General features: G+C 41.7%; 1 protein-coding gene across 1 annotated transcript in view; it reads left to right on the top strand.

Moving 5' to 3' along the window:
* Positions 1–25,415, top strand: part of plch2a (phospholipase C, eta 2a) — a 67,120-nt gene that overhangs the window by 2,188 nt on the left and 39,517 nt on the right. Inside the window, 5 exon segments of the mRNA XM_085345580.1 lie at positions 2,906–3,052; positions 8,488–8,731; positions 8,948–9,077; positions 15,342–15,512; positions 17,158–17,251. Coding sequence (XP_085201706.1) covers positions 2,906–3,052; positions 8,488–8,731; positions 8,948–9,077; positions 15,342–15,512; positions 17,158–17,251 — 786 coding nt within the window.

The following is a 25,415-nucleotide window of genomic DNA, read 5'->3' as shown; positions in this document are numbered from 1 at the left end:
TGAGGGCAGATCAGTAACACCACCTGGTTGGAGTGAGAAAACAACAGAGCGGAGCATAAAGGGCATTTTTAATAATGATGGTGTTTTTGATCAGCTGATAATGGGATTGATAACGTGCCAGGATCAGTGGCAGGATCATTTTCTCAAATTCTAATGGACCATTGTCCATCTGCATACAGAATGATAGACGAGTGGGGTTGAGTTTTTCAACTGCACGAAGAAAACCTCGATTTCTACTGGTGTGAAAGCACTGAGCTCTTTGTGGTATTTTGAGTTTTAATGCATAAAAACAACCAACAAGAACAGCTGTGTACCTTCATGTAGGCACAGTTTCCCTGTCATCTGATCTGTGGACTTACTGGAGCTTAGACTCCAATTGTGAACTGTTCAAACTAAGCCAACAGACTGATGCTGTGTTGATTACAGCAGCTTGTGTTACCCGGGCTCAGTCAGCCTCCCACAGGCTGTGTTACCAACAGACAGATGTATTCCTTCATCTCTGTCCTGTGAGGTCTCTGTTATTATTTTCTTACATGATTTGAGGATTTATTGGTGTCATGCTACATTTGTACATTATTTAAATGCATGATTCAAACTGGTTGATTCATGATTTTACTAGCAGGCTGTAGCCACAGGCTACAGTGTTGAAAAGTAACATTTAATTTGGAAACCTGTAACTTTCCAAGCTATGCTACTTGTCTGTGAGCACTCTTTAGCTAACTACACCAGGAAGAAATTTCAAATACTAAACTTCCCAAGGGATTTTCCAACATTGGCCAGCTACAGGATGTCAGCAAACATATTGTTCTTTTAGCTGACCTGTAGGGGAGGGTGAGCAGAGCATGCTTTCCTTTGCTGCGCCCTCATATGTGATTTAATTGTGTTTAAGCCAACCATAAAGCTGAGTGTGTTCCATCTTGAAATGGGTCTCTTTGAAAACAGTTTGATTAGATGTGTTGAAATGAAACATGCTCACAAAATGGACAGTCTGCTTGCTCTTCACCTTATAGACATCCTGACAGTTTCCCTCTAAAATCAGTGAAGAGCTGACTGTAGAACTCTCGATGTATGCAGCGATGACTGCTAGAGTGGATTTATTTCAGACTTGACAAAGGGTTGAAGATGAGGCTTTCGATGGGTTTCAAGGCATTGTTTTCAGCAGTGTGACAGTCTGCCGTGAGAGTCTGGATGCTGTGACAACAGATCATTTCATGGATAACTGCCCTCTGTTTGGCTAGAAGAGTGAAGATCCCCAGCTCTGTTACAGCTACTAGGCACTAAGAAATTTGTACTGGAGTTTGGCTGCCTTTAGTCACTTATACCCAATTTATGCTTGGTCGATGCAGCCCACAACTGCTGTGATTGGCAGGTTCAGCACCTGGATTTTATATTTCTCTACCAGCTGCCATTGCATATGAAACTTCATGACACGGCCACACGACAATTAACATGTAATGCATGTTATGTCCTAAGCTCTCCAAAGGTTCTCTACAGAAGTCTAAGATGGGCATTATAAGAATGGACTAAAATATGACCTACCTTATATGATTTTATCCTGCTGTGATGCCTCAAGCTCATGAAAGCACAGTGCACACATTCAGGCCAACTCAGAGCCATAAAACATTATTTTAAAATTTCAACAACATGCAAAATGTGTACACTTTCTTTGAGTAGTTAACGTTGTCCTGAAACACTATATGCACATGCTTTGATTTGCTGTAACATTTCTTTAATTCATGCATTCATCCCAAATCTGTGACGTCTGCTCAATATGTTGCAATATGTCATAGGGGGAAAGAAAAAACACATCACAGCATACTGCAGCATACTGCTGCAGCATACCAGCGGGCTTACACACAGCACACATAGCACACAACTGTGCTAGTGTTACTGTAAGTACTACTGTAAGGGTTTTATGTAGCTCTGCCATGTGGAGTACAGTAAAAATCTCACAGCTTGATTATGTTACGGGAGCAATTTGCTAGCTTGATATGGCTCGAGTCAGGTGGGGGTTTTTTGGTTTTTTTTTTTGGTTTTTTTTGAACAATTGAAAATGTTTTACACTTGACACTTAGACTTATTGACAACACAGAGCATTAGAATGACTTGACTGTTACTGTAAAACAGACATTCAAAATTTGTATCTAAATTGTAACAAAAATCTTTCATCAGAAAAACAGAAATCAATGCTGTTTCTGGTGTACGGTGTGAAAAATGTGTGAGTGGTGCAGCTCAATAGGCATGCTGTGATGAAGCATTGGTCTGTGGACATTGTTGTGGCTTCACTATTGATTCTTCAAAAAAATAAAACTTGTGTTCGCTTAAAGCCAAGAGGCCGCTCACTTCTTCTCTGCCACACAAGATTATCCAGTGCATTAGTTTCCATGATCACAGCGGGTCGTCTGTATGTCCACAGCTCCGTTTCTGCTGTACAAACACTATCTGCATATTTTTGGTGAGAATTTATAGCACGAACACTTTTAAGGACAGATTCCCACTTTCTTAATAAAAACAGTTTGCCTGCCTCACATTACCTTCCTGCATGCTGCTGTGAAAACAGTGGATGCTACAGAAAAATGAAACTGATGTGGTCAGGCGGGGTGTAACCACGGCACAGGGACATGTGGTTCCCACACCATCTAGTGTGGCTCTACTGTGATTACCACACCATTCACTTGCTTTGGAGGGAGCAATTGCTTTGCTTTACAATTCTGATGGATTTTGATGAACTACACATATATATATTCATGTGCACATACATACTTCTTGAATGAAAACATGCACTGTATGTACATTTCTGTTTCATGCTTTCCTGTGAATTTCAGTGCACATTCCAGCAGTTTCCCTTTTGACAATATTCCGTGTTTTCGTCTGTCTGTTTTGTTTTGTGTTTTCTTGCCTGCAGTGGAGAAATGCATGAGCTCCATGCAGATGGGGACCCAGATGTTGAAGCTCCGCGGCAGCTCCAAGGGACTCGTGCGGTTCTTCTATTTGGACGAACACAAGTCCTGCATCCGCTGGAGGCCGTCACGCAAGAATGAAAAGGCCAAGAGTGAGTGTTGTCTTCTTAAAGGCACAGTAAGAAAGCTGTGTGTCGCTACTCTGGGACTTTAAATATACACTGATCAAGCGTAACATTATGATCACTGACAGGTAAGGTGAATAACACTGATCATCTTTTCATCACGGCACCAGCAAGAAACTGAATAAATTATCAAAGTTCATGTTAGAAGCAGGAAAAATGGGGAGGCATAAGGATTTGGATGAGTTTGGCACAAGCTAAATAGTGATGGCTAGATGACAGGGTGTGAACATCTCTGAAGCTGTTGTGGGGTATTCACATTCTGCCATTGTCAGTATCAAAAATGGTCCAATAGAGCAACCATAGTTGACAGAGTCATGGGTGGCCAAGGCTCACTGCTGGTTCTGATAGAAAGCTGTCAGAATACACAGTCCATCGTGGTTTGCACGTGGGGTTGCATAGCTGCAGACAGGAAACGCCTGCAATGGGCATGTGATTATCAGGACTTGACTTAACGTCATGTGTGTATTACCTGGGAACACATGGGACCAGGGAGTATTACAGTAAAGAGGGCGTACATCGTGATGCTTTGGGCAATGTTCTGCTGGGGAACCTTGGGTTGTGCCGTCCACGTTCTCAGAATGGTTTGAGGAGAACAACGAGAAGTTCAAGGTGCTGACTTGGCCTTCAAATCAAATTCCATCATCTCAGTCCAGCTGAGCATCTGTAGGATGTCCTGAACAATCTGTGGAGGGCCCACAAAGGTATGTTTGAGCACACCTTTAGGGGTGTAGTGACAGCAAACTATGGACCAACATAATATTGGCAGGTGGCCTTAATGTTGTGCCTGAAGCTACCGGAACCATATTTTTAGTGAGAGGTGAGGCTTTATTGAAATTTCAGAGCTATTTCTACATGTTGTCCTTGCAAAGATATCTCAGCTTGATCGTCCTGAGTGTGAGCTACATCTTCAGTGAAGGATACAACATAAGGCCGGGCAATACGGACAAAGAATTATATTCTGAAAGATCATATATTTATAGTCTGAGTGGCAGCGTACAGTCTTTTATACAATACCAGCACTTTGACCAAATGTAACTTTAAGCAAATATGTTAAAAGAATATATGAGAAGATTTATTCCTGCATGTCATTCTGAAAGCTGAACACAGACCGGCTTAGTAGTAGCAACAATACTGCTAGCACAATAGACACAAACTAAGTTGAAAGAAGAAATAAGAACTGATTTCAGGTGGATAACAAAAGAGACCTAAGGATAAGCAGATCAATGTAACTGGAGGAGGCCCAAATTAGCAGCAATACCAGAGTTTATAGAAAATACAGAAAAGTGGATGTCAACAGCACAATCAATGAGTATTAAGTATAAAAAAGTGAATAAGATTCATAATATTATTTCTTAGCTAAGTCTGAAGTAAACAAGGAGGAAGATATTACATGCTAAACAGCTGAAAGCTAAAACAGAGTAGCTTGTCATTGCAGAATCCAGTGCAAGGATAAAGTGTTTGAAGAGTATAAAGCATTCAAATGGCCTCAGATTGAGTCAGCAGCTTGTAAAGCATTGACTACTTATGCTTGAGAAGTGCACAGTCCCCTCAGTAAAGCTTCTATATAAGTTACATGAAAAGTGGAGAATGACAGCCTTTGAGACTGAAGACTAAGGAGGAGGATGGGCAAGCTTTGCAAAGCTGGTCGAACAGCATAATGGATCGGCCCATTAAAAAAAGCTTTGCCTGTTAATAAGAAGCCAGTTATGGACTATTGTTCCATATGTTTCTTTTAATTTTTGGCACAATAGTATTATCATGTGCTTCTGAGACCTTTTGGTAATTGTTTTGCTTCCTCCATGACCAGTTGGGGTCAGAAAGGTACGAGTCACAATAGTAATATATGAGGTTACCTTTTATACATGCTCAGCATCTCAGATCTGCTTCAGTTTAACTGCTCAGCTAGAAACAGCAGATCATCTCCAAAGATCTTTGACAGATTCATGGTTAAGTGCACATTGTTCCCCTGTTTACCTTTCACTGTTTCAGGCTTTAAAGGTCTTATAGGTTTAACTCTTGCTCCAATAAATTTCCCCAATGGCCTGAAACACTTCCAATCCAAAAGAAAACAACAACGACAAAAAAGATTTGAGTGTTTTAGAAAAGAATCAAAGGGGATTTTCAGCAGTAGCTCTCAGTAGAAATGAGGTCTCATAGCAGCTTAGGGACTCGGTTCCCTGTTGCTCTGCCTGCTCCATCCCTGGATTTAATGAGCTTCTTAAGTCAACTTAATTATTCATCAGCTTTAATCTGCCCGCAGTGTCCTACACACAAAATAACACACATGCTCCCTTGAAAGTTAAAAACAATTAGAGCTTTATTTATTTATTAGGTTTTTTTTTGGAGGGGGTTGTGGTGGTGGGAGAACATCCTTTCTAAAAAAAAAAAAAAAAAAACGTTTTCAAATTAAATTAGGCAGTTTTTCATTGATTCAGCTCGGGTGCAGAGCTCTGCTCTGTGCAGGGCTCGCAAAATCGCTAGCCCGACGTCCCGGGGCTAGCGATTTTTCCAGTGGGCTACCAAAATCTAACTCAGCCCTGCCCGTCAGGCTATCATAGGAAGGAAAATATGTCTATGCTTTTGCATTCTTTCGCCAATGTAGCTGAGTAATTATGTCATTGGCATCGATGAGCCACTGTCAATATGTGACATATTGAAATCGCGTTTGAATTTGCGCTTGTTTTTTTGCTTTCACTTTCATTTTGCGATCGCGCGAATGGTTTGTAGAGAGCAGCAGCACTGATTGGTGAGTGACGACTAATTGCGCACCATTTCCTCTGACTTCGTCTTATCACTCATTAGCTTACTGTTCAAACGCGACAAGTGAAATCTCTCGCAGCAAGCTTAAACATGTGAGAGGTTGAGTGCGCAAAGAATCGCTGACCGTTATGTGTGTGCGTGTGTAAAAGCAGCAGGATTTACGCTGGTATTTTAGTTCTGCTCAGCCAAATAAGACAGGTCAGGGTGAAGAAGTGACAGCCAAAGAAAAGCTTACCACAAAACGGAAAAGTTATGACAAATCAGACTATGAGGCAAAAAGAAAGTGCAGCTTTTTTGGTTTCATGGACAAAAGAATTTCTGTGGCTGGAATATGACAAGCTAAATAACATGATGTTCTGCCAGGTGTGTTGTGAGTTTCATTTGATTTCTGAGTCGACAAGCGCCTTTGTTACTGGGACTAGTAGTTTTAAGAAAGACCGCATCAGAACCCATGAGAAATGCAAGAAATGCATTATTGCCCAGTCTGCAGTATCTTTCCAGGAACAAACAGCAATTGCAAAAAACATACTAAAAATAAACCAAGCACAACAAGAACTCCTGAAAAAGCTGTTTAGAACAGTGTGCTATATTGCAAAAAGTGAACTACCATTGGCAAAATTTAGCAGTCTTTGCAAACTTCAAAAAGCAAATTTTTTTTACACAGTTCTTACAAGTTCATAGAAATTTCTGTTCAATTTAAACCAAGTATTTGAGTTGATGATTGTAATTTGTATACAGTTGTTGTGATTTTTATTTGAACAATTTTTTTGATGAATTTTTGTTTCCATTACAATATTATACTTTAATGTATAATATTGTAATGGAAACAAAACATTAAAAAATTGCTTTCTTTTTTATTCGGGCTCCTTAAATTTATTGTGGGCTACCAAAAACTGAAGAATGCCTGCCCGACGGGCTACCAGAGATTTTGAAATTTTGCGAGCCTTGCTGTGGTCTACAGCAGTGACTTGCCCACAGACACACCCACTGGTTCAGTGTCACATGCTGAAGCCAATCAGCAGACTGTTAGGCTAACAGGAGTAGCAGCAACATGTAAAGTACCACTAACTTTAAGCATCTTCTGTAACTGATTATGGGGATGTGTCATGCTGTATCATACCGTCCTTGTATTCATTTTTACTGAAAAATCAGTCGATTACATGGTGTCAGCGTGTCATTAGCCCAAACATGGCTCAGAGCAAGAGCCACCTGTCAGCCTGTGATGACCAGAGCTACAAGAGATCGGGCCTCCACCAAAGCACAATACTGCTTAAAATATGCCAGGAAGCTGTTCCTGCTGAGAGTAAAAACACCAGACTTGTTTCAACACTAGTGGCATAAACAATTACAAGTGCAGCCACTCAACACTCAGCTGAGGATTGCTGCACTCCATATTACAGGAAGTGCAAATGCTTCATAGAAGTTACTGATGTGGCTGCATGGCAGAAGAGATGGGTTGAAGTAAGTGGTAAAAAAAAGCCCCACCCCACGTAGAAAAGTTTTATTTATGTGAGGATACTGTGCAGGCTCCTAACAACGTACGAGGTTAACTTGCTGTTATTTATAAACTAAACATTTAAGCAGTCGTGTTGTACTTCACATTTCCAAGGTAAACACTACTAAGGCTACATTTCTGCTTACATTTCCTATACTTACTTTATACTGTGTCACTAAAGTTGCACAATAGTGGACAAAGAAGATGTCATTAGCCCCAATGGATGTTCCCAGCAAAGACGTTTCTCTTGCAAAAAGTGAACAAGCCACACAAATTCAGTGTCTGAGTGGCAAAAACATGAGAATATGCTTACAATTAAGTTAGCAGTTAACCTCAGAACAAACCAGAATTAAGAAAACAAAGAAATGCAGCAGACAAAATTACAGGAGAAGAGAAAATAAGTGGTTCCTTCCATCAGGAAACTGAAGTCATGTGATGCTCTGATGCTCCTATTTCTGCATCAGAGCATCTACTACAGATTGTTGTTGTTTTACGAAGCAGCAGTGTGACGACCTGAGGACAGAGATTCTGTCTGTGATGTGGTCAGAACTAAGCATCATTTGTTTAAAACTTGAATGTTATCAGTAATTAAGTGCCTGTTCTATCAGAGAGCGCAGGCACTTAACTGAACTTTATTTGTTTTGGAGTTTAAACCAATCCTGAGCTGTTAAAATGCTGAACTGTAGGTGAAATACAGCCTGCTGTACAAGCGTATAAATGGAAAAGTTGTGACTTGTCCGGTCCTTGGAGGAGGAGGACAACTGACGTTATCATCGCCATCATCAGCAACAGACAGTGATTCCAGACGTTCTCCTAATGCTCAACACTCTGAACACAGTTTACGCTTGTGCATAATTTATAAAATTATAGCAATAAGAAGAACTTGAATTTATTATAGTAACTCCCCCTGCGAGGTATGCAAAGAACACTAACAACCAGATGGCAGCATACACAACCCAGCAAGAGTAAGGCTCAAAATAAAGTTAGAAAAACGATACACAAGAACAAATGACTCAACAGCCAGAGTACATCAAATTATTATTATTATTATGAATATTATTATTATACCTCATGGTCTGTTTACTCCCATACTGTGTTAAAGTTACCTTATACCGCTAACTCACCGACTTGTTGTGTCCTCCAACAGTTTCCATCGACTCCATCCGGGAGGTGTGCGAGGGTAAGCAGTCTGAGATCTTCCAGCGCTATGCAGAGGGCAGCTTTGACCCAAACTGTTGCTTCAGCCTCTACTATGGAGAACACATGGAGTCCCTGGACCTGGTGTCCACGACTGGTGAGGAGGCACGCACTTGGATCACAGGCCTCAAGTACCTGGTGGCTGGGATCAGTGATGAGGACAGCCTTGCTAAGAGGCAGCGCACCCGTGACCAATATCCTTTTCATTGTACTGTTTACTTTCAGCCTCTTCACCTGTATCGTGTAACTGCATATGTTACATACTATAGAATTTCAAAACATTAATAGAGGGCAATTTAAAGCATTGACAGGCTGAACTGACCCATTGCACTGACGTTACACTGCTCTGGTTATAAACGATAAATGTGCTGAACTGTTGTGGTGACTTTCCTTAACCAGAGTGTCACCACATGGCTAAAGCAGACCTTCACAGAGGCTGATAAGAATGGCGATGGCAGCTTAAGCATCAGCGAAGTTCTCCAGCTCCTGCACAAACTCAATGTCAACCTGCCCCGACAGAAGGTCAAACAGATGTTCAAGGTACAGAGCAAATTAACCTGAGTGACCTCCAGACTCAGGAGGACCGTACGGGACACAAAGGCATGTGTGGGCACATGGTTTAGTGAGGTGTTTAAAGACCAATAGCACTTTGATTTATCGTAGCACTGTGAATGGAAAACGTGTCTTCTGTCAGCAGCTGCTGAAATCAATCTTTCTCACAGTCAGAGCTACAGTCGTCATGTGCTAACCCTGTGGCTGGGCCTCACCTCCCTCAGTCACTGAACTGGACTCATGGAAAGAAATCTTTACACAAATCTTTACGCAAAATTGCAAAAGCAATTTTAAAAATGTGTACAGCCAAACAATAAATACTGATCGTGTACGTACGATTTATTAGTTCAGCTCATAAATCTGATCATTTTACCTTCTGAAAACTGTACAAATGTGTAAAACTACATGCAGCTCTCTCTCGGTCACTTACAAAACCTTAAATATGTGTGGACGAATCGCCTGATACGCACAGTGTCCACCATCTGTTTTGAGACAAATTTAATGCTGCCATCTTCTCACCGATCCACAAATGTAAGATACATTCAATTTCCAGTGTAAAACTGGGACATCTGAGCTTCCACTGCATCTTAGTTTGGGGTTCTACATCTTGGTTTACGCCTGTGGATCATATATAACTCTTTTGAGGCACTTCTCCAAATCTCTTTGTGCTGCTGGTTCCTGTTGGAGCATTTTAATGCAAGTAACTGACAAATAATATGGCTTCCTATGTGGCCCAAGATATCTGTGCTCCATTACTGCTGAGTATTAAGTAATAATGAGCAGGTATGTATGGCAGGGAGTGACATCATATTGACATCTATGGACACTAATTGCGGTGACTATGACTGTTATAAACCATCTGATACTGCAATGTGTTCTTTCTTTGCATTTGCACAGTCATCAGACAGATAGTGTTTTTTGGTCAAAGATGTTGTTAACACTGCTAAGAAAGTTTGGAAACTCTACATTTCATTGTTTTAAATGGTCACCTGTTTACAATTACCCTGAACCTATCAAGCCCAGCACTGGTGTAGTGGAGCTACTACTACACCAGATCTGTCCTGTGAGTGACGGTCTGTAAAACCCATCTGAGCTTTGGCCTGTGTTTTGTCACAATTTAAAATACAGAGACTCATAGTTCTGCCTGTGGGGAAAATTCAAGTAAAAAATTCTAAATGGACTGTTTATTCCCCACCTATGCTTTCTGGCATTCACATGTCTAATGCATCGGGGAACAACCTGCATATATTTGGATATTTGGCATGCAGACTGGAGAGGCCAGGGGTCGAACCACCAACCTTGCGATTAGCAGTTGACCTGCTCTACCTCCTGAGCTACAGCCACCCCGAGGGCAGGGTCAAGGTGCAGCTAACAGCTTGAAATTGCTAACAAGCACCACCATCATCTTCTGCTGCACTCATGCCTGCTTTCGCGTCTTCTGATGCAAAAATATTCCACTTGTATCCATATCCAACCTCGATCTCCCTGCACTGGCCAGCTTTATAGGATTAGGTAAATTATTCAATGCATTGGATATGAGGCTGAGAGCTAGGGGGGAGATTATGCTTTTAAATTAAAATGTCCACATTTGATATTATTTGGTACAAATTAATTCCCATGTATAAAGTGAACGGTTGTAGTATTCCTTTAAAGAAACCTCACTCCAGAGGCTGTTGGTTAATTTACTTACAGCAATGCAACAGCATCTACAAGTGGATGTGATCCATGACTTACTAAGCTTGCTAGTGCAAAGGCTAATGCAGCTTGTAAAATGTGTAAAATATGATCCACTGTCAATCCAGGTCAAGAAAGGTGTTACTAGGTCACATGAGACAGCAGTGTGTGAGTGAGCAGGGAACAGACTGTGACTAATATAGATGTTGGCTAAAGGATTAGTGTGCTGAAGGTTGATTTGGCCCTTTTAGCCGGATTCCTGTCACTAAGTCAAACGATCTATTGACAGTCAGCCATATGGTGCTGCTGGGACACAGATGGCCTCTGGCGTATTGCAGGTGTGTTCTGACACTGATGAGGATTTGTGTGTTAATGATCTCTAAACTCATTCTTTGGTTTAATCTACTTACAATGAAGATAAATAATAGTGTCCTTACCTCTTTCTCAGTGTGTAGCGATACTACATATGATCACATTCCACACGTTAGTGAATATACTTTACCACACCAAGAATGAACAGTAAAAGGCACACAGAGAGAACAGATAAAGCAGTGCAGTCATGTAAATGAGGGTAGACCAGTGCACCACAGACTTCATCATCAAATCTAACCATAAATAACTAAACATTTCCATGGATGTATTAGTAGTATTGTATCAGACAACATTACTTTTCTCTACTTGGGAAACTAGCAAGTGAATTTTCAGTAAAACTTGTTAGAGGGAAAAAGTTGCAGTGAACCACTGTGGAACAGGGCAGGTGGGTGTGCATCCAATTAACTTTTTCCATACGAACACCATGGATGCCCGGGTTACAAATGAATAAGCTCTTGTCCTTAAAGACAGCGTTTATTTACCCAGTGGGGCAATTTTTTCACTACTTTTGATTTTACCTTTAAAAACTATTTAGCTTGCCTTATTTGATATCATTCTTTTCACCACATCCTCACATGTCTAAATTTATAGTTACATATACATACTGTAGAGAACTGATCTAAACCACATAAAAAACAAAAAACCTGAGTAGGAAATGGTTAGATTTTTCTTTTACTGTAAAAACCACAAAGATGTTTATTGAATCATCTTCATAACTTGAAATGCAACTGTAATTTGTAAATTAAAAAACTTCTGCATAAAGTAAGCCAATACCTCAAGTCTTTTTTTTTTTTTTTTCTTTTTTTTTTTTTTTTGGACATCCATTTAAAAATATTCCTACCGCTAAAATTACAGAACAATTAAGATGCGACGCAATTTATTTGTGCCACTCTAAAAATAGTTTCTGTCCACCACAAGACAGAGGAACACATCGCAGGGCTGAAACCTGCCGGCCTCACATCTCAAAACTCGTTATCACTTGCTCTCTCACCATTGTCACTCCTAAAACGTTCTTCTCTTCAAGCATTCAGCTTGGTCTGCTGATCTGCTGTGTCCAAAGTCCCACTAGGTAACCAAGCCCAGTAGGACTCCTCCTTCAGTTTGATGGCTCCCTTCTCCCTTCACCTTTTTGGGCTCCTTGTAGCAGCCTCAACAATAGAGGTGCAGAATGTGGTCCATTTGGACTTAATGTCCCCAGCCATTTCAGAATGCTGTTGATGTTTTGCTGGAGGTGGGAGTCGAAGATCTCACGGACCTGGTAAGACAATACCAGCACATTCTCTGTGCTGGTAATAAATGCATGAACTAGTTTTTCAGCATCACTCTGAGACAGGATATTTCTAATTTTAGAGATGTTGCACAAATGGAAGAAAGCAGTCTTACATATTTGTTTAATATGTGAAGGACATGTCCTGGTCAAAATGACTCCAAGGTTCCTCACAGTGTTACTGGAGGCCAAGGTAATGCCATCCAGAGTAAGTTGTTTTTGTTTTTTCTGGATAGCATTACCTACGATTTTTCGGGCTGGGTTTTATCTGAATTTCAAAGCAGAAAATTAGAGGTCATCCAGGCCTTTGTCTTTAAAAACATTCCCACAGTTTAACTAATTGGTTTGTTTTATCCGGTTTCATGGATCAATAACATGAAAACTAACTGTACAGCCAGATATGAGGTTGTGCTGAAAAAAATGATGCCAAAGAAGGTAAACTGTTTTTAAAACCGAAAAATAAATGTGAAGTTAAATTAGTGAAAAACTGCCAAATTCATCCTGGACCCCAAAGGATTAATGGCACCGGAAAAATCCAAAAACATCATTCTCATAAAGCCCTGATGTGTCTTTTGTCCTGTCTTCTTCTTTTCACCCCAACCAGTTGTGGCAGATAGCTGCTCCTCCCCGAGCCTGGTTCTGCTGGACGTTTCTCGCTGTTTAAAGGGGGAATCTTCTCGTTCCTGCTGTCACCAAGTGATTGCCAGAGGGTTTTCTCTGTATTGCTGTAGGGTCTTAACCTTACAATATAACGGGCAGTGAGCAGTTGTGATTTGACGTTATATAAATAAAATTGAACACACATGGTTTATGTAGCTGAGCCACAGTCAGCAAGCCTGAAAAATACAAGATTCATTGACAACCATACAAAAAGCTGCTGCAACAGGCGTCCCTCGCATGGTACCATCTGATCTAGCCTTGTTGTGTATTTGTTCCAGGAAATGGAGACCTGTATACATTTGTAGTGACAAAGCAGAGCTACATCGTTATTGACACAGGTTGGATGTAACAGCTGGAGGTGTTATTGTACTAAATAAAATGTAAAGAAGCACGGCTCTTCAGCAGGGGATTTGCTCACTGATTAATCACAGTGGAGTCTTGCACATGTGCATGTGGGGTGCAAGCTTTGTAGGAACAAGAAGCGGCTGGACTGATTGGTGAATTAGTGGATATTAGCTGTCGAGTATATTGGTTCATAAATAAGAAATGGGAGTCAGTAAGGCTAGAATGATGATGATGCCTTTAAGCTGCATTTCCCTTACGTGCTGTTTTCACTGTTTACAAAGAACAACACAATTATTTAATTTACTGCATCACACGTGACAGACTTACTTTAAATGCTGGACCTAAATTCATTTATTAGACAGATTTTATATAATCCCATAAATTAACTTGTTACAGCAGTACAACAGACTGAAGGAAAGGTGAATTAGAATAAAACCCTACGTGGCCCTGTGTGGGAAAAGTGATTGCCCTTAGTTATAACATAAATGAACTGTGTTGTGTCACATCTTTGGAAAGCCACACCCAGGCCTGGTTACTGTCACACTTGCTCTCAGTTACCCAAATAGGGCTTGCCTGATCAAGTGGAATATTCAGGAACAAGTGAGAAACTAATTGAGGTTATAAAGCTGTGGGACTCCAGCAAACCACAGTCGTAATATTTCTTTTTAATATTTAAATGTGTGTCATGATCTGAAACATTCAAGTGTGACAAACATATAAAAAAATAGGAAATCAGGAAACATGCAAAGACTTTTTCACACCACTGTATCCTAAAAAAATTCAATTTCAACATAATTCAGTTTTGTTTTATATCATCTACAGCAGCGGTCCCCAACCTTTTTTTCGCCACGGACCGGTTTAAGCCCGACAATATTTTCATGGACCGGCCTTTAAGGTGTCGCGGATAAATACAACAAAATAAAACTAGTACCGGTACCGAAAAAAAGAAAATTTATTCATAAAACACGTGAAAAGACCAAGGAAAACCGAGTAAACGACAACAAAATAACGCTGAAAACCGATAAAAACCCTGAAAACCATACATTTCACACCTGAGCCTCAACTCTCGCGGCCCGGTACCAAACGACTCACGGACCGGTACCGGTCCGAGGCCCGGGGGTTGGGGACCGCTGATCTATAGCGCCTTTGGGTCAGGGAAGGTGTTATTTTTAAAATAATAATAATAATAATAATAATAATAATAATGATAGTAATATTATTATCATTATTACAGGTTTTAATAATTGTATCATCGGTGGTGAGTTGGATCATTTGGAGATTAAAGATGCAGAGCTGGCTTGGCAGAGGCCCCAGTCCATAAGATGTTTAGCTCCCACTGCCAGCACAACTTGGATGGGACTCTAACGGAGGCTCGGTACATTGAGTCTGAACATATTATTTGGATAAAAGTCTTGAATTTACATCACTTAAGATATTTGGTACAAACTGATTTGAAAAATGTGGCAGCAACAACCCAGGCCTTGAGGCCCGGTGTCCTGCAGGTTTTAGATCTCACCCTTGGTCTACACACCTGAATCAAAGTATTAGTTCATTACCAGGCCTCTGGAGAACTTCAAGACACGTTGAAGAGGTCATTTAGCCATTTAAATCAGCTGTGTTGGCTCAAGGACACATCTAAAACCTGCAGGACACCGGCCCTCGTGGCCTGGAGTTGCCCACCCCTGCCATAGAAGCATGTGTATAAGTCTCTAATGTTGTGAGCCCAGTGTGCATGAAGCTGCTCTGCAGACAAAAGACAAAATCAGCTGTAAATATCACAATAATCAATTCTGATCTTTTATTATTATCTAGTAGGCAAACAAGGAAACTCTGTAGTCCTGCTTGAAGCACTATAAAGAGTATTAAGTATTGCAGTATTACAGTATTAAGACAGTTTTCTAACACTGGAAATTTGTCTCGTACCTGATGTGTAGGAGGCAGACACAGATGACACCCAGGGAACTCTGGGCTTTGAGGAGTTTTGTTCCTTCTACAAGATGATGTCGACCCGCAGGGATCTGTACCTCCTCATGCTTAGCTACAGCAACCACAAGGACCATCTCAACACTGATGACCTGGCCCGCTTCCTGGAGGCTGAGCAAAAGGTACAAACTGGTTCTAATGGGACTCAAAGTTACTTTGCTTATTGAAGCGGCTCTTTTTTTTAATTTGTTTTGTTTTGTTTTAAATTATTTCTCGTGGTGTTCTTTACTGTGAAAACCCACAATGCTACTGATCTGCAGACTTAGAAAATAGAGTTGCACCAGTCAGTTTACTGCTGATCAGAGCCAAACTAAGATGTTGCTGATTGTGCTTTAAATCCCATATCCTGCACTACAGCAGGTGGGCACATCTCTGTGAGTCTAGCTACAAATTATCACCTCAAACGTCTACACACAATACACATTAATGACAAAGTGAGAAAAGTTTGCTTGAAATTATTGAAGATGTATTAAAATAAAAAGCAACAGTAAAGTGTGTACATAAGTATTCACAGCCTTTGCCATAACAGTCAAGACTGAGCTCAGGTTCATCCTGTTTCCACTGATCATCAGTCGGATGTTTCTAGAACGTGATTGGAGTCCAGCTGTAGTAATTTCAGTTAATCGAACACGATTTGGAAAAGGCCCACACCTCAAACCTGATGGAGCTGTTTTTCTTAGCTTTGACGTTATGGGTTGTTGTGCATAGAATTTCCGTCGATGCAGACTCCAAACGTAAAGGTCCCGGCCAGATGGTGGAGTCGAATTCAAGACTTCCTTGCTGTGAGGCAACATTGCTTACCACTGTTACACCATGTACAACAGGAGTCTTGTACTTCAGTCCTCGAGAGCCGCTGTCCTGAAACTTTTCCATGTGTCCCTGTTGCAACACACCTACAATTAGTATGTCATTAGCAAGACTCTAGAACTTGACTGCATGCTGAGGAGGCAATTCAGCCATTTGATTCATGTTACAGCAGCTCATGAGGGAATGAATGTTAGGGGTTGAACCAAGTTCTATAGTTCCAGTTCTATACTCTTGCTAATGAGCTACTAATTGTATTCAGGTGTGTGCAACAGGGACACATGGAAAGGTTTCAGGACAGCAGCCCTCGAGGACTGGAGTTTGAGACCCCTGATCTAACAACATGGAGTCAGTTATCTTTCAGTGCAGCTGCCTGATAGTCTGAGAGAGTTATTTTTTATTTTTTTATTTTATTACACATCAACTTGAGCCAGCTGTGACCTGATTTGGGGCTATATAGATAACATTTGATTGGAGTGGAATAAACTGAAATGAAAGTAAGTACATTCTGCATTTGTTCTAACTCTTTTTCTGTTGACATTTTTATTTTTATATGAAATGACATAAAAAAGCTGAACACAGCAATACCACAGCTAGTGTTTCTGAGCTGTGATTACAGGACAACATACAGAGGAAAACAGAATTATTAGTCCCTCTATGAACATATATACACACAAAAATGCTTGATGTCCTGTTTAATGTAAGATTTTTCTTTACTTGTTGTTTCCAATTTCCAATTTTTCAGTTCAACTTTGTCTTATTTTTGGACTTTTGTTTAAAGACACCTTTAACAAGCTAACAGTGTCAAGACATTGTAAAAATGTCAGGTCGAAATCTGATTGACCAATGAGGACAGGTGCCAAACAGCTGATTCCTGAAGCCAAGATGAAAATAAAAACGTGCAGCCAGATCACCAATTGGATCAAAGAGGTATTTGTGACATGAATTTTTTACATTTTATAGATGGCCAAGGTGAGTAAAGACCACTGCCTGGACATCATCCGCAAATTTGAGCCGTGCTCTGAGAACCAAAAGCACGATGTTTTGGGAATTGATGGTAAGTTCCTCTTGAATTTTTGAATACTCTTAGTTTTCTTCTAGTAAATGGCTTCCCTGTTGCATTATACTGCTTTTTGAAGTGCAGTCTTATAGTGAAGAACCAGGCTGTGGTTGATGTGTTAAAGACTTTCATCTTCAGATTCTAGCAGCTTCTTTTCATTCAGTGCTTACATCGCTTCTGGTTTTAGGCAGTGATGGGAATAATGGCGTTACAAGTAACGGCATTACTTTTTTCAGTAACGAGTAATCTAACTAATTACTATTTCTATCGTTACAATGCCTGTTACGTCCCCACGAAGGGGTCTAGGGGTGTGAGTGTGGGGACCAGTAACAAATGGGTCTAGAAATAGAATGAAAAGGAAAACAGACAGAGGTGTTCTATAATAATATCGTTTTATTACAAACAATATGGCTTTATTACAAATAACCTTAACTTAAAGAGCCGGCAACACCGGCTTTAACAAATAAGGGAGGCACTTCCCACACTTCTTCCTTAACTCCTCACCAAGGGGAGACACTTCTGGGGCCCACAAGCCCGCCTACTCACTACTCGCAAGGAGGCTGTCTGTCCAAAACCTAGCGGAAAAACGTGTAGAGCCACAGAGGGAAAAAACCACCTCACTCACAGTTCATCCCCAGCTTATATAACCTCAGAGGCAGTGATGGAAATAACGCCGTTACTTGTAACGCCCCTTGTAACGCCGTTCCTTTTTTCAGTAACGAGTAATCTAACTATTACTATTTCTATCGTTACAATGCCGTTACCATTACTAACAAGAAAATGCGGTGCGGTCGCGTTACTATTTTTTAACAAGCAGACATCGAAGCTGTCTTCAGCTTACCGCATCTTATATCAGTTGCACGGAAGTAGCTGTCTATGTAAGTAATCTGGGCACTACAGCTTTAAGTAGCTGCGCGCGCTCCCGCGGGCGGTAATCACTTTCTGGCCGACGATCACTTTTTGACACAACACCTGGAGCTAAGGGGGCAAAACAATCGCATGGGTGCTGCTGTTTGACTGAGGAACAATAAAGTAGTCGTAGTAAGCCAATCACACGACCATTTCAAGATGACAAAGCAACAAGGTGATATATATCAGTTTTTAAGTTGTGTTGATAGGCTACGTAAAACCAGAGTCATGATAAACAATATACGTGTGTTTTTCCTCAATAGTTTCATCACGTTTACTGTCTAAGGACAGCGCTAGCAAGCACTCTCTGCTTATGACCAAAAAATTAAAAAAACAAACCAAAAAACAGCCCTTTCGTGTTGGTGGAAAAATGCCCCATGTTGACCAATCAAAAATGATATGGTAACATGACATTTGGTTGTTGGTAGAGAGAGAGAGAGAGAGACACCCTACAGTACTGCATTCAATATTTCAACGAAGGTCACTCATATAGTCCAGCGAGCACTGTCAGGGTAATACATGTAACGAAGCGCTGTGAGGAGTTAGTTTCTAGACGTTTGTTGACATCCCGTGTTTAGGTGCTGCTTCTTCTTCTGCCGCTAATTTAAAGGCCACCTGCTGGGCTGGAGTGGTAAATGGTAAATGGACTGATTCTTATATAGCGCTTTTCTACTCATCTGAGCACTCAAAGCGCTTTACACAACTTGTGCATTCACATTCACATTCACCCATTCGCACAAGCACATCTTTCTAAGACCCACACATTCATACTCCGATGGATGCATCGGAGAGCAATTTGGGGTTAGTACTAGGGGAAGCCAGGAATCGAAACACCAACCTTCCGATCAGTAGATGACCTGCTCTACCACCTGAGCTACAGTCCCCCATGTGGACGATGACGGTTTTAAGGCCTGGATATTTTCTTAAGAAAATCCCCGTGACATTTAAAAATCTGAACATCATTGTCTCACCCATACTCTTTTGTAAAATCTCTTCAAACATTAACTGAACACTACCTCTCTGAAAACTTTGTTTGCAAAACTTGTGCATAAGATTTAAAAAATTGACAATTTATATTTGCATTTAAAGTTATGAAATATGATTCATTAAACATGTTTGGTTGTTACAGTAAAAAATAACTTTCTACTCGGATTTTATGTTTTTTATTATTATTAATAATAATATTAATAATGGATTGCATTTATATAGCGCTTTTTCAGGACCCCTCAAAGGAACCCCCTTTTTTTTTTTCTTAGATCAATTGTGTTAATACAGTATGTCAAAATGAAAACATAACTGTAAATTCAGACACGTGAGGTTGTGCTGAAAAGAATGATACCAAACAAGCCAAAATAAATAGTTTTTAAGGTGAAATGTAGAGAGAAAATCAAAAGTAGTTAAAAATGGCCAATTATACCCTGGACCCCAGAGGGTTAAACTATTTTTTTTTTTAAAGTAACGCAATAGTTACTTTTCAAGTAATTAATTACTTTTAGAATCTTGTAACTTAGTTACTAACTCGGTTACTAACTCAGTTACTTTTTTGAAGAAGTAACTAGTAACTATTAGAGATGGACCGATCCGATGTTACGTATCGGTATCGGTCCGATACTGACCTAAATTACTGGATCGGATATCGGAGAAAAATAAAAAAATGTAGTCCGATCCATTAAATATCACGAAAGCACCTCACAAAACTTGCAACACGCCGTAACTCACCTCAGAACGTTAGCACGTCGGAGCAGTATGCATCACGTGATAGAGCGGCTGTGGCATGTAGGACCTGTCGGTGGTCTGGATAGCATTTGGAGCTTCGCTAGCAACCCGGCATTTCATCTCCAACAAAGTTATCCCGAGAGAAGTAAAGCAAGTGTGTAAGTCCATCTCTGAATGTTTGTAAAGCATTCCTGCGTTAAGCTTAACAAGCGACTGCCTCTCCTGCTGCTACTTCAATCATGAAACTGCTTAACGATCAGCTGATCGGCTTTTCTGTCGCGAGTCCATCTCTCTTGTTTGCTTTTGGCCCACTTTGCACCAGAAAGAGGAAACCAGCGGCTGAACAACAGCAGCACGTTTAAGCTTGATCAGCTGTTGTTAGAATTTATTTAATATTACTTTCTACACCAGGATCTTTTTCTACGTAGCTGACGCTGGTAACTGTGCAGGGGCGGATCTAGCAAAGTTTAGCCAGGGGGGCCGATAGGGCATTAACAGGGAAAAGGGGGCACAAAGACATACTTTTCTTTCTTATTCTCATTTAAAATGTCTAGCTTTTAATAAATAATTATCTGACACCCAAAGTTTTAATTTGATGTAAAATGAATAGAAGTCAATTACTGTATATAGTAACTATTAAGTCTAATATATATACCCTAGTAAGCTATAGTACTTTTTCCTTTGGGAAGGTACCATCTGTGCAGTCTGCAATTTTGTTGAAGAAAGATGTTGAATCTATTTAATATTTCTTGAAAAATAATTGATTTCTGTGCATTTTTTTTCACACTTCATCAAATTAAGGTTGATTACGTCGATTAAGCATCATGAGGTGGAGCGTGAGGGGTGGTTCCCTATTTTTTATTTATTTATTTTTGTTGTTGCTGGGAGTTGGAACCCTATTAGTTAGGTTGCTTAATATTTATGCTAAGTACTCTTTAAAATACCAGAATAGGGAGGATGGTGTAGGTTTAAGTTTATTAGATTGATCAGTATTGCTGAACTATGAAATATTTTTTTTGCATAGGGGTATAACAGAATAGCTTTAGTGTAGTTGTTGTTTTAAACTTGAGTATGAACTTATACAAAATGCAGCAAGATATTTAAAAAACAGTTTTGTTGATTAAAAAACACTATATCGGATTCATATCGGTATCGGCAGATATCCAAATTTATGATATCGGTATCGGACATAAAAAAGTGGTATCGTGCCATCTCTAGTAACTATAATTACTTTTTCAAAGTAACTTGCCCAACACTGCTCAGAGGTGATTGTTAACTGGGCCCTGGTGGCAAACGAGGCTAATCAAAAACAGCTGTGTCCTGAGGAGAGAGAAGAGTGAGAGAGACAGAGGGGGTAGGAGTGGCAAGAGAGGAGGAGGTGGAGAGAGCGGGCAAACACCCTACCCACACACTCCCAAAGCCTCACAGGATGTAACATTCCCCCCTTATATTCAAGCTCTACCAAAACAACAAAAACACTTCATTGTGAGCTGCATGAGAGTGCATCAGCTACGATATTGTCAGTGGTGTGTGGTTGCACATCCGGTTCAGAAAAACGAGGGGATTGTGATCTGTGAACACGGTCACCGGCGAAGAGCTAAAGCTTCCTTCCTAGGGGCTACAACTAGGTTGTGCCAAGCCGTTTTCTACTAGGTACTCAACTTCCTTTTTCATCACCTCATGTTTGGCGACGGGGCAGCGGTATGCATGCTGCTTGATTGGGGCTGCGTCGCCAACGTCAATGTCATGCTCACAAACATTGGTGCGGGAGGGCACATCACTAAAGAGAGACTGATAGGAGTGCAACAAGTCAAGTACATCCCTACACTGAGACGGAGGAAGATGAGACAGGTGGGTCTCGTCCTTGGCTAAAAAAAAAAAAAAGAATTTGACAACCGCCCACATTGCTGTCCCTCGGAAAGGGTACCCAGATCATCAACGCCCTTGACTTCTACACTTAGCAGGGAAGCAGGGACTGAACCAGGGACAGCGATCCCAGCGGTGTCTGCCTGTTCTGTCATGCTGGTTTCTGTGGTGCGGTATGGTTTCAGCATGTTAACATGGCATAGGCGAGTCTTCCTCCTGCGTTCTGGGGTGTTGAGAAAAATAGTTGGTGTCAGACACTTTCTTCACTATTACATAGGGGCCTGATAAATGAGCCATGAGGGCAGAATTAGGCGCGCGCAGCAACACAAGCAACAGGCTGAAATTGTCTTTCCACTGCCTTCTGATCAAACCGTCTCTTCATATTGGCCTGGGATACACAGAGAGCCTCTTTTGCTAACAAAGCAGCCCATTGCCACCTGTCCTTGCATGTTTTCACAAACTCCACCACATTAGTTTTAGGCATGCAACCGCTGAGAAAACTCTCCTTCAGCACTTTTAGTGGACCCCACACATCATGGCCAAACAACAGGGTAGCTGGGCTGAACCCCAAAGACTCCTGCTTCACATCACGTATAGCGAACAATACAAAAGTGACACCTTCATCACAGCTTTTTGGTTACACATTATGGTTAAATGGTAAATAAATGATAAATGGCCTGTATTTGTATAGTGCTTTACTAGTCCCTAAGGACCCCAAAATGCTTTACACATTCAGTCATCCACCCATTCACACACTGGTGATGGCAAGCTACATTGTAGCCACAGCCGCCCTGGGGCACACTGACAGAGGCGAGGCTGCCGGACACTGGTGCCACTGGGCCCTCTGACCACCACCAGTAAGCAACGAGTGAAGTGTCTTGCCCAAGGACACAACGTCCGAGACTGTCAGAGCCGGGCTCGAACCGACAACCTTCCGATTACAAGACAAACTGCCAACTCTTGAGCCATGATTGCCCAACAAGAACTGATTCCCTGCCCGCGTCTTTGGTAAGGGGCCAACACAGTCTACCTGGACATGCTCAAATGGTTCACCGACAGCAGGGATAAGACGTTGAGGGGCGGGGGGCACCACCTTCTTCGGTTTACCCACAAGCTGGCAAATGTGACAGGTGTTACAAAACTGCACTACATTTGCTTTCATTGCCGGCCAAAAGAAATGCTGCAGTATACGGTCATATGTTTTAGTGACACCCAAATGACCTGACCATGGTCTAACTGTAGCACATGCTGCCGCAGACTTGTCGGAACCGCTATCTGCCACACTGTACTCCAGTCTTCTCCAGGCCTTTGGGTCCATTTGCGCATCAATAAACCTTCCCAAATGAAAAATGTCTGCTTCTTGATCCCCTCACCCCCATCATCCTGAGCTGCACTTGACTAATGAAGGGTCCTCTTTACTAGCCTCCACAAGTGCTTCCCAAGTGAGCAGAAAAGGAGCTTCAGACTCAGGAGCTGGCTCAACCACACTTTGAGCCGACTCTAAGGCTCCATTATCTCTTTCATCAGTACAGGGCATCACATCCTTCTCTAGAATAGAGGCAATCACTGATCCTGACAAATCAACCCCCCCACCTTGTTGCTGGGCACGAGAACAAGTAAGAACATTCACAGGGAACACATCTGGGTGCTGCTGGCTCAGGGCATCTAAAGCAGGCTCTACAACAGGATTGATGGTCACCTCAGGGGTAGGATAAACTTTCCCACCCGCTATGTCATTTACCATTATAAAATCCAGCCCATTAATTGGAAAACAAGGCTGCACAGCCACTGAAAAAAACCCGCCAGCTCACTTTGTACCCAAATACAATGAAGGGGAGCAGGCACAAAACTCATCCCAACACCTCTTACGATGATGCTAGCATCACAGTCAGACTTCTCATCAAATTCAAGCACACTAGCTAGTATGAGGGACTGTGAGCCACCAGTATCACGCAGAATGAGCACTTCACACTCGTCCCCGGGCTTACCAGACAGCGAAACTGTCCCCTTAAAAATGAAAGGCTTAAAACATTTATCTGGGGTGTCAGGGGAGGGGGGCCTACTGACAGGAGGCATGGTTTTAATCAGCCCCACGTGAAGTTGAGACTGATTGTTTCCGTTTATAAGCTTCACAATCTGCGATCAAGTGGCCAGACTTAAAACAGAAAAAACACTTTCGGTCTGCCTTGGGACGAGACACAAGTACCTCACTCTTCGGGTACTGCACAGCTGGCACCTCGCTAGCCTTCACTGGGGCATCGCATCGGTCATACCTACTGACACTAGTTTTATGGACAAGCACGAACTCATCAGCCAGCGTTGCATCCTCCTTTGGCGAGGAAACCTTATGTTCATTAATATATATTGCAATGCGCTCAGCAATGCAGTTCTTAAATTCCTCTATGAGCATTAGTTCACATATCGAAGCCAGGTCAGTAGCTTTGCAGGCCACACACCACCGATCGAAAAGGACACTTTTTTCCCTGGCAAAATCCAGATAGGACTGACCCTGTCCCCTTTTCAACCTCCAGAAACACTGCCTATAAGCTTCTGGGACCAGCTCATAAGCCAGCAGGATAGCCCTTTTCAGCTTGTCATAGTCCAGGCTGTCCTCAGCTGACAACGAGGAACAAACTTCATGAGCCTTACCTGCCAGCCTACATTGTAGCAAAATGGCCCACGAATCCCTTGGCCAGTGCAAGGCTGTGGCTATTCGCTGAAATGACTCGAAGTAACTGTCAACCTCAGTGTCGCGGAACACCGGAACCAGACGACTGTTTTTCCCCACGTCAAACGGTGCGTCTGCCTGCCGAATGGAGGCAGTCGCAGGAAGGGAAGCCTGCTGGAGTACCAAATGTCGCAACTTGACAGTTGTCTCCGCCTCCACCTTTTTCAATTCAACCTCCCTGGCTCTGGCAAGCCCTGCCTCTAAACGCTTAAGTTCCAACTCCTTCTTCAGCTGGACCTCCCTCTCCTGATCCTTCCTTTCCAACTGGACAAATCCCCACCCAGGATTACTCCAAAAACAAAAAAGGCAAAATAAAAAATGAGTGCCTGAAGAAGGAGCTTATGCTCAGCTACACACACTCCCCTATGCTAACTGGAGAGAGCGTAGCAGATACAATACAACTAATCAAACGACTGGCAAACAACACACCAAAACTTATTAAACTTACTAATCGCTGTACCTTCCATTCATATCCTGGACGAGCCCCCACATTGTTACGTCCCCACGAAGAGGTCTAGCCGTTACCATTACTAACAAGAAAATGCGATGCGGTCGCGTTACTATTTTTCAACAAATAGACGGTTGAAGCTGTGTTTAGTTTACCGCACCTTATATCAGTTGGACGGAAGTAGCTGTAAGTAATCTGGGCGCTACAGCTTTAAGCAGCTGCGCGCGCGCTCCCGCGGACAGCAATCACTTTCTGAGCAGAGTGAAGCTGACCCCTCACCCACTTGAAACGTAAAGGCAAATAGGCGGAGCGGTTAGTGCTACGTTTGTGCAAATTTGTGCAGGTAAAATTATCGTTTGTGCTGCTATGGTTTTTCAGATATTAAACTTTATTTTATAGGTCATTCAAAGGTCACCATCCCCCCAGACTGCTCCAAAGCAGACCAAAGTGGTCTACTTTTTTAGTGCTACGTTTGTGCAGATTTGTGCAAGTAA

This window comes from Diplotaxodon limnothrissa, linkage group LG20 (assembly GCF_057381915.1).
Source record: "Diplotaxodon limnothrissa isolate DT_005_m linkage group LG20, D_limnothrissa_male_GT1.1, whole genome shotgun sequence".
NCBI classification, from domain to species: domain Eukaryota; kingdom Metazoa; phylum Chordata; class Actinopteri; order Cichliformes; family Cichlidae; genus Diplotaxodon; species Diplotaxodon limnothrissa.
The sequence above is the reverse complement of the archived record's forward strand: the minus strand, read 5'-3'. Positions and strand labels throughout refer to the sequence as shown.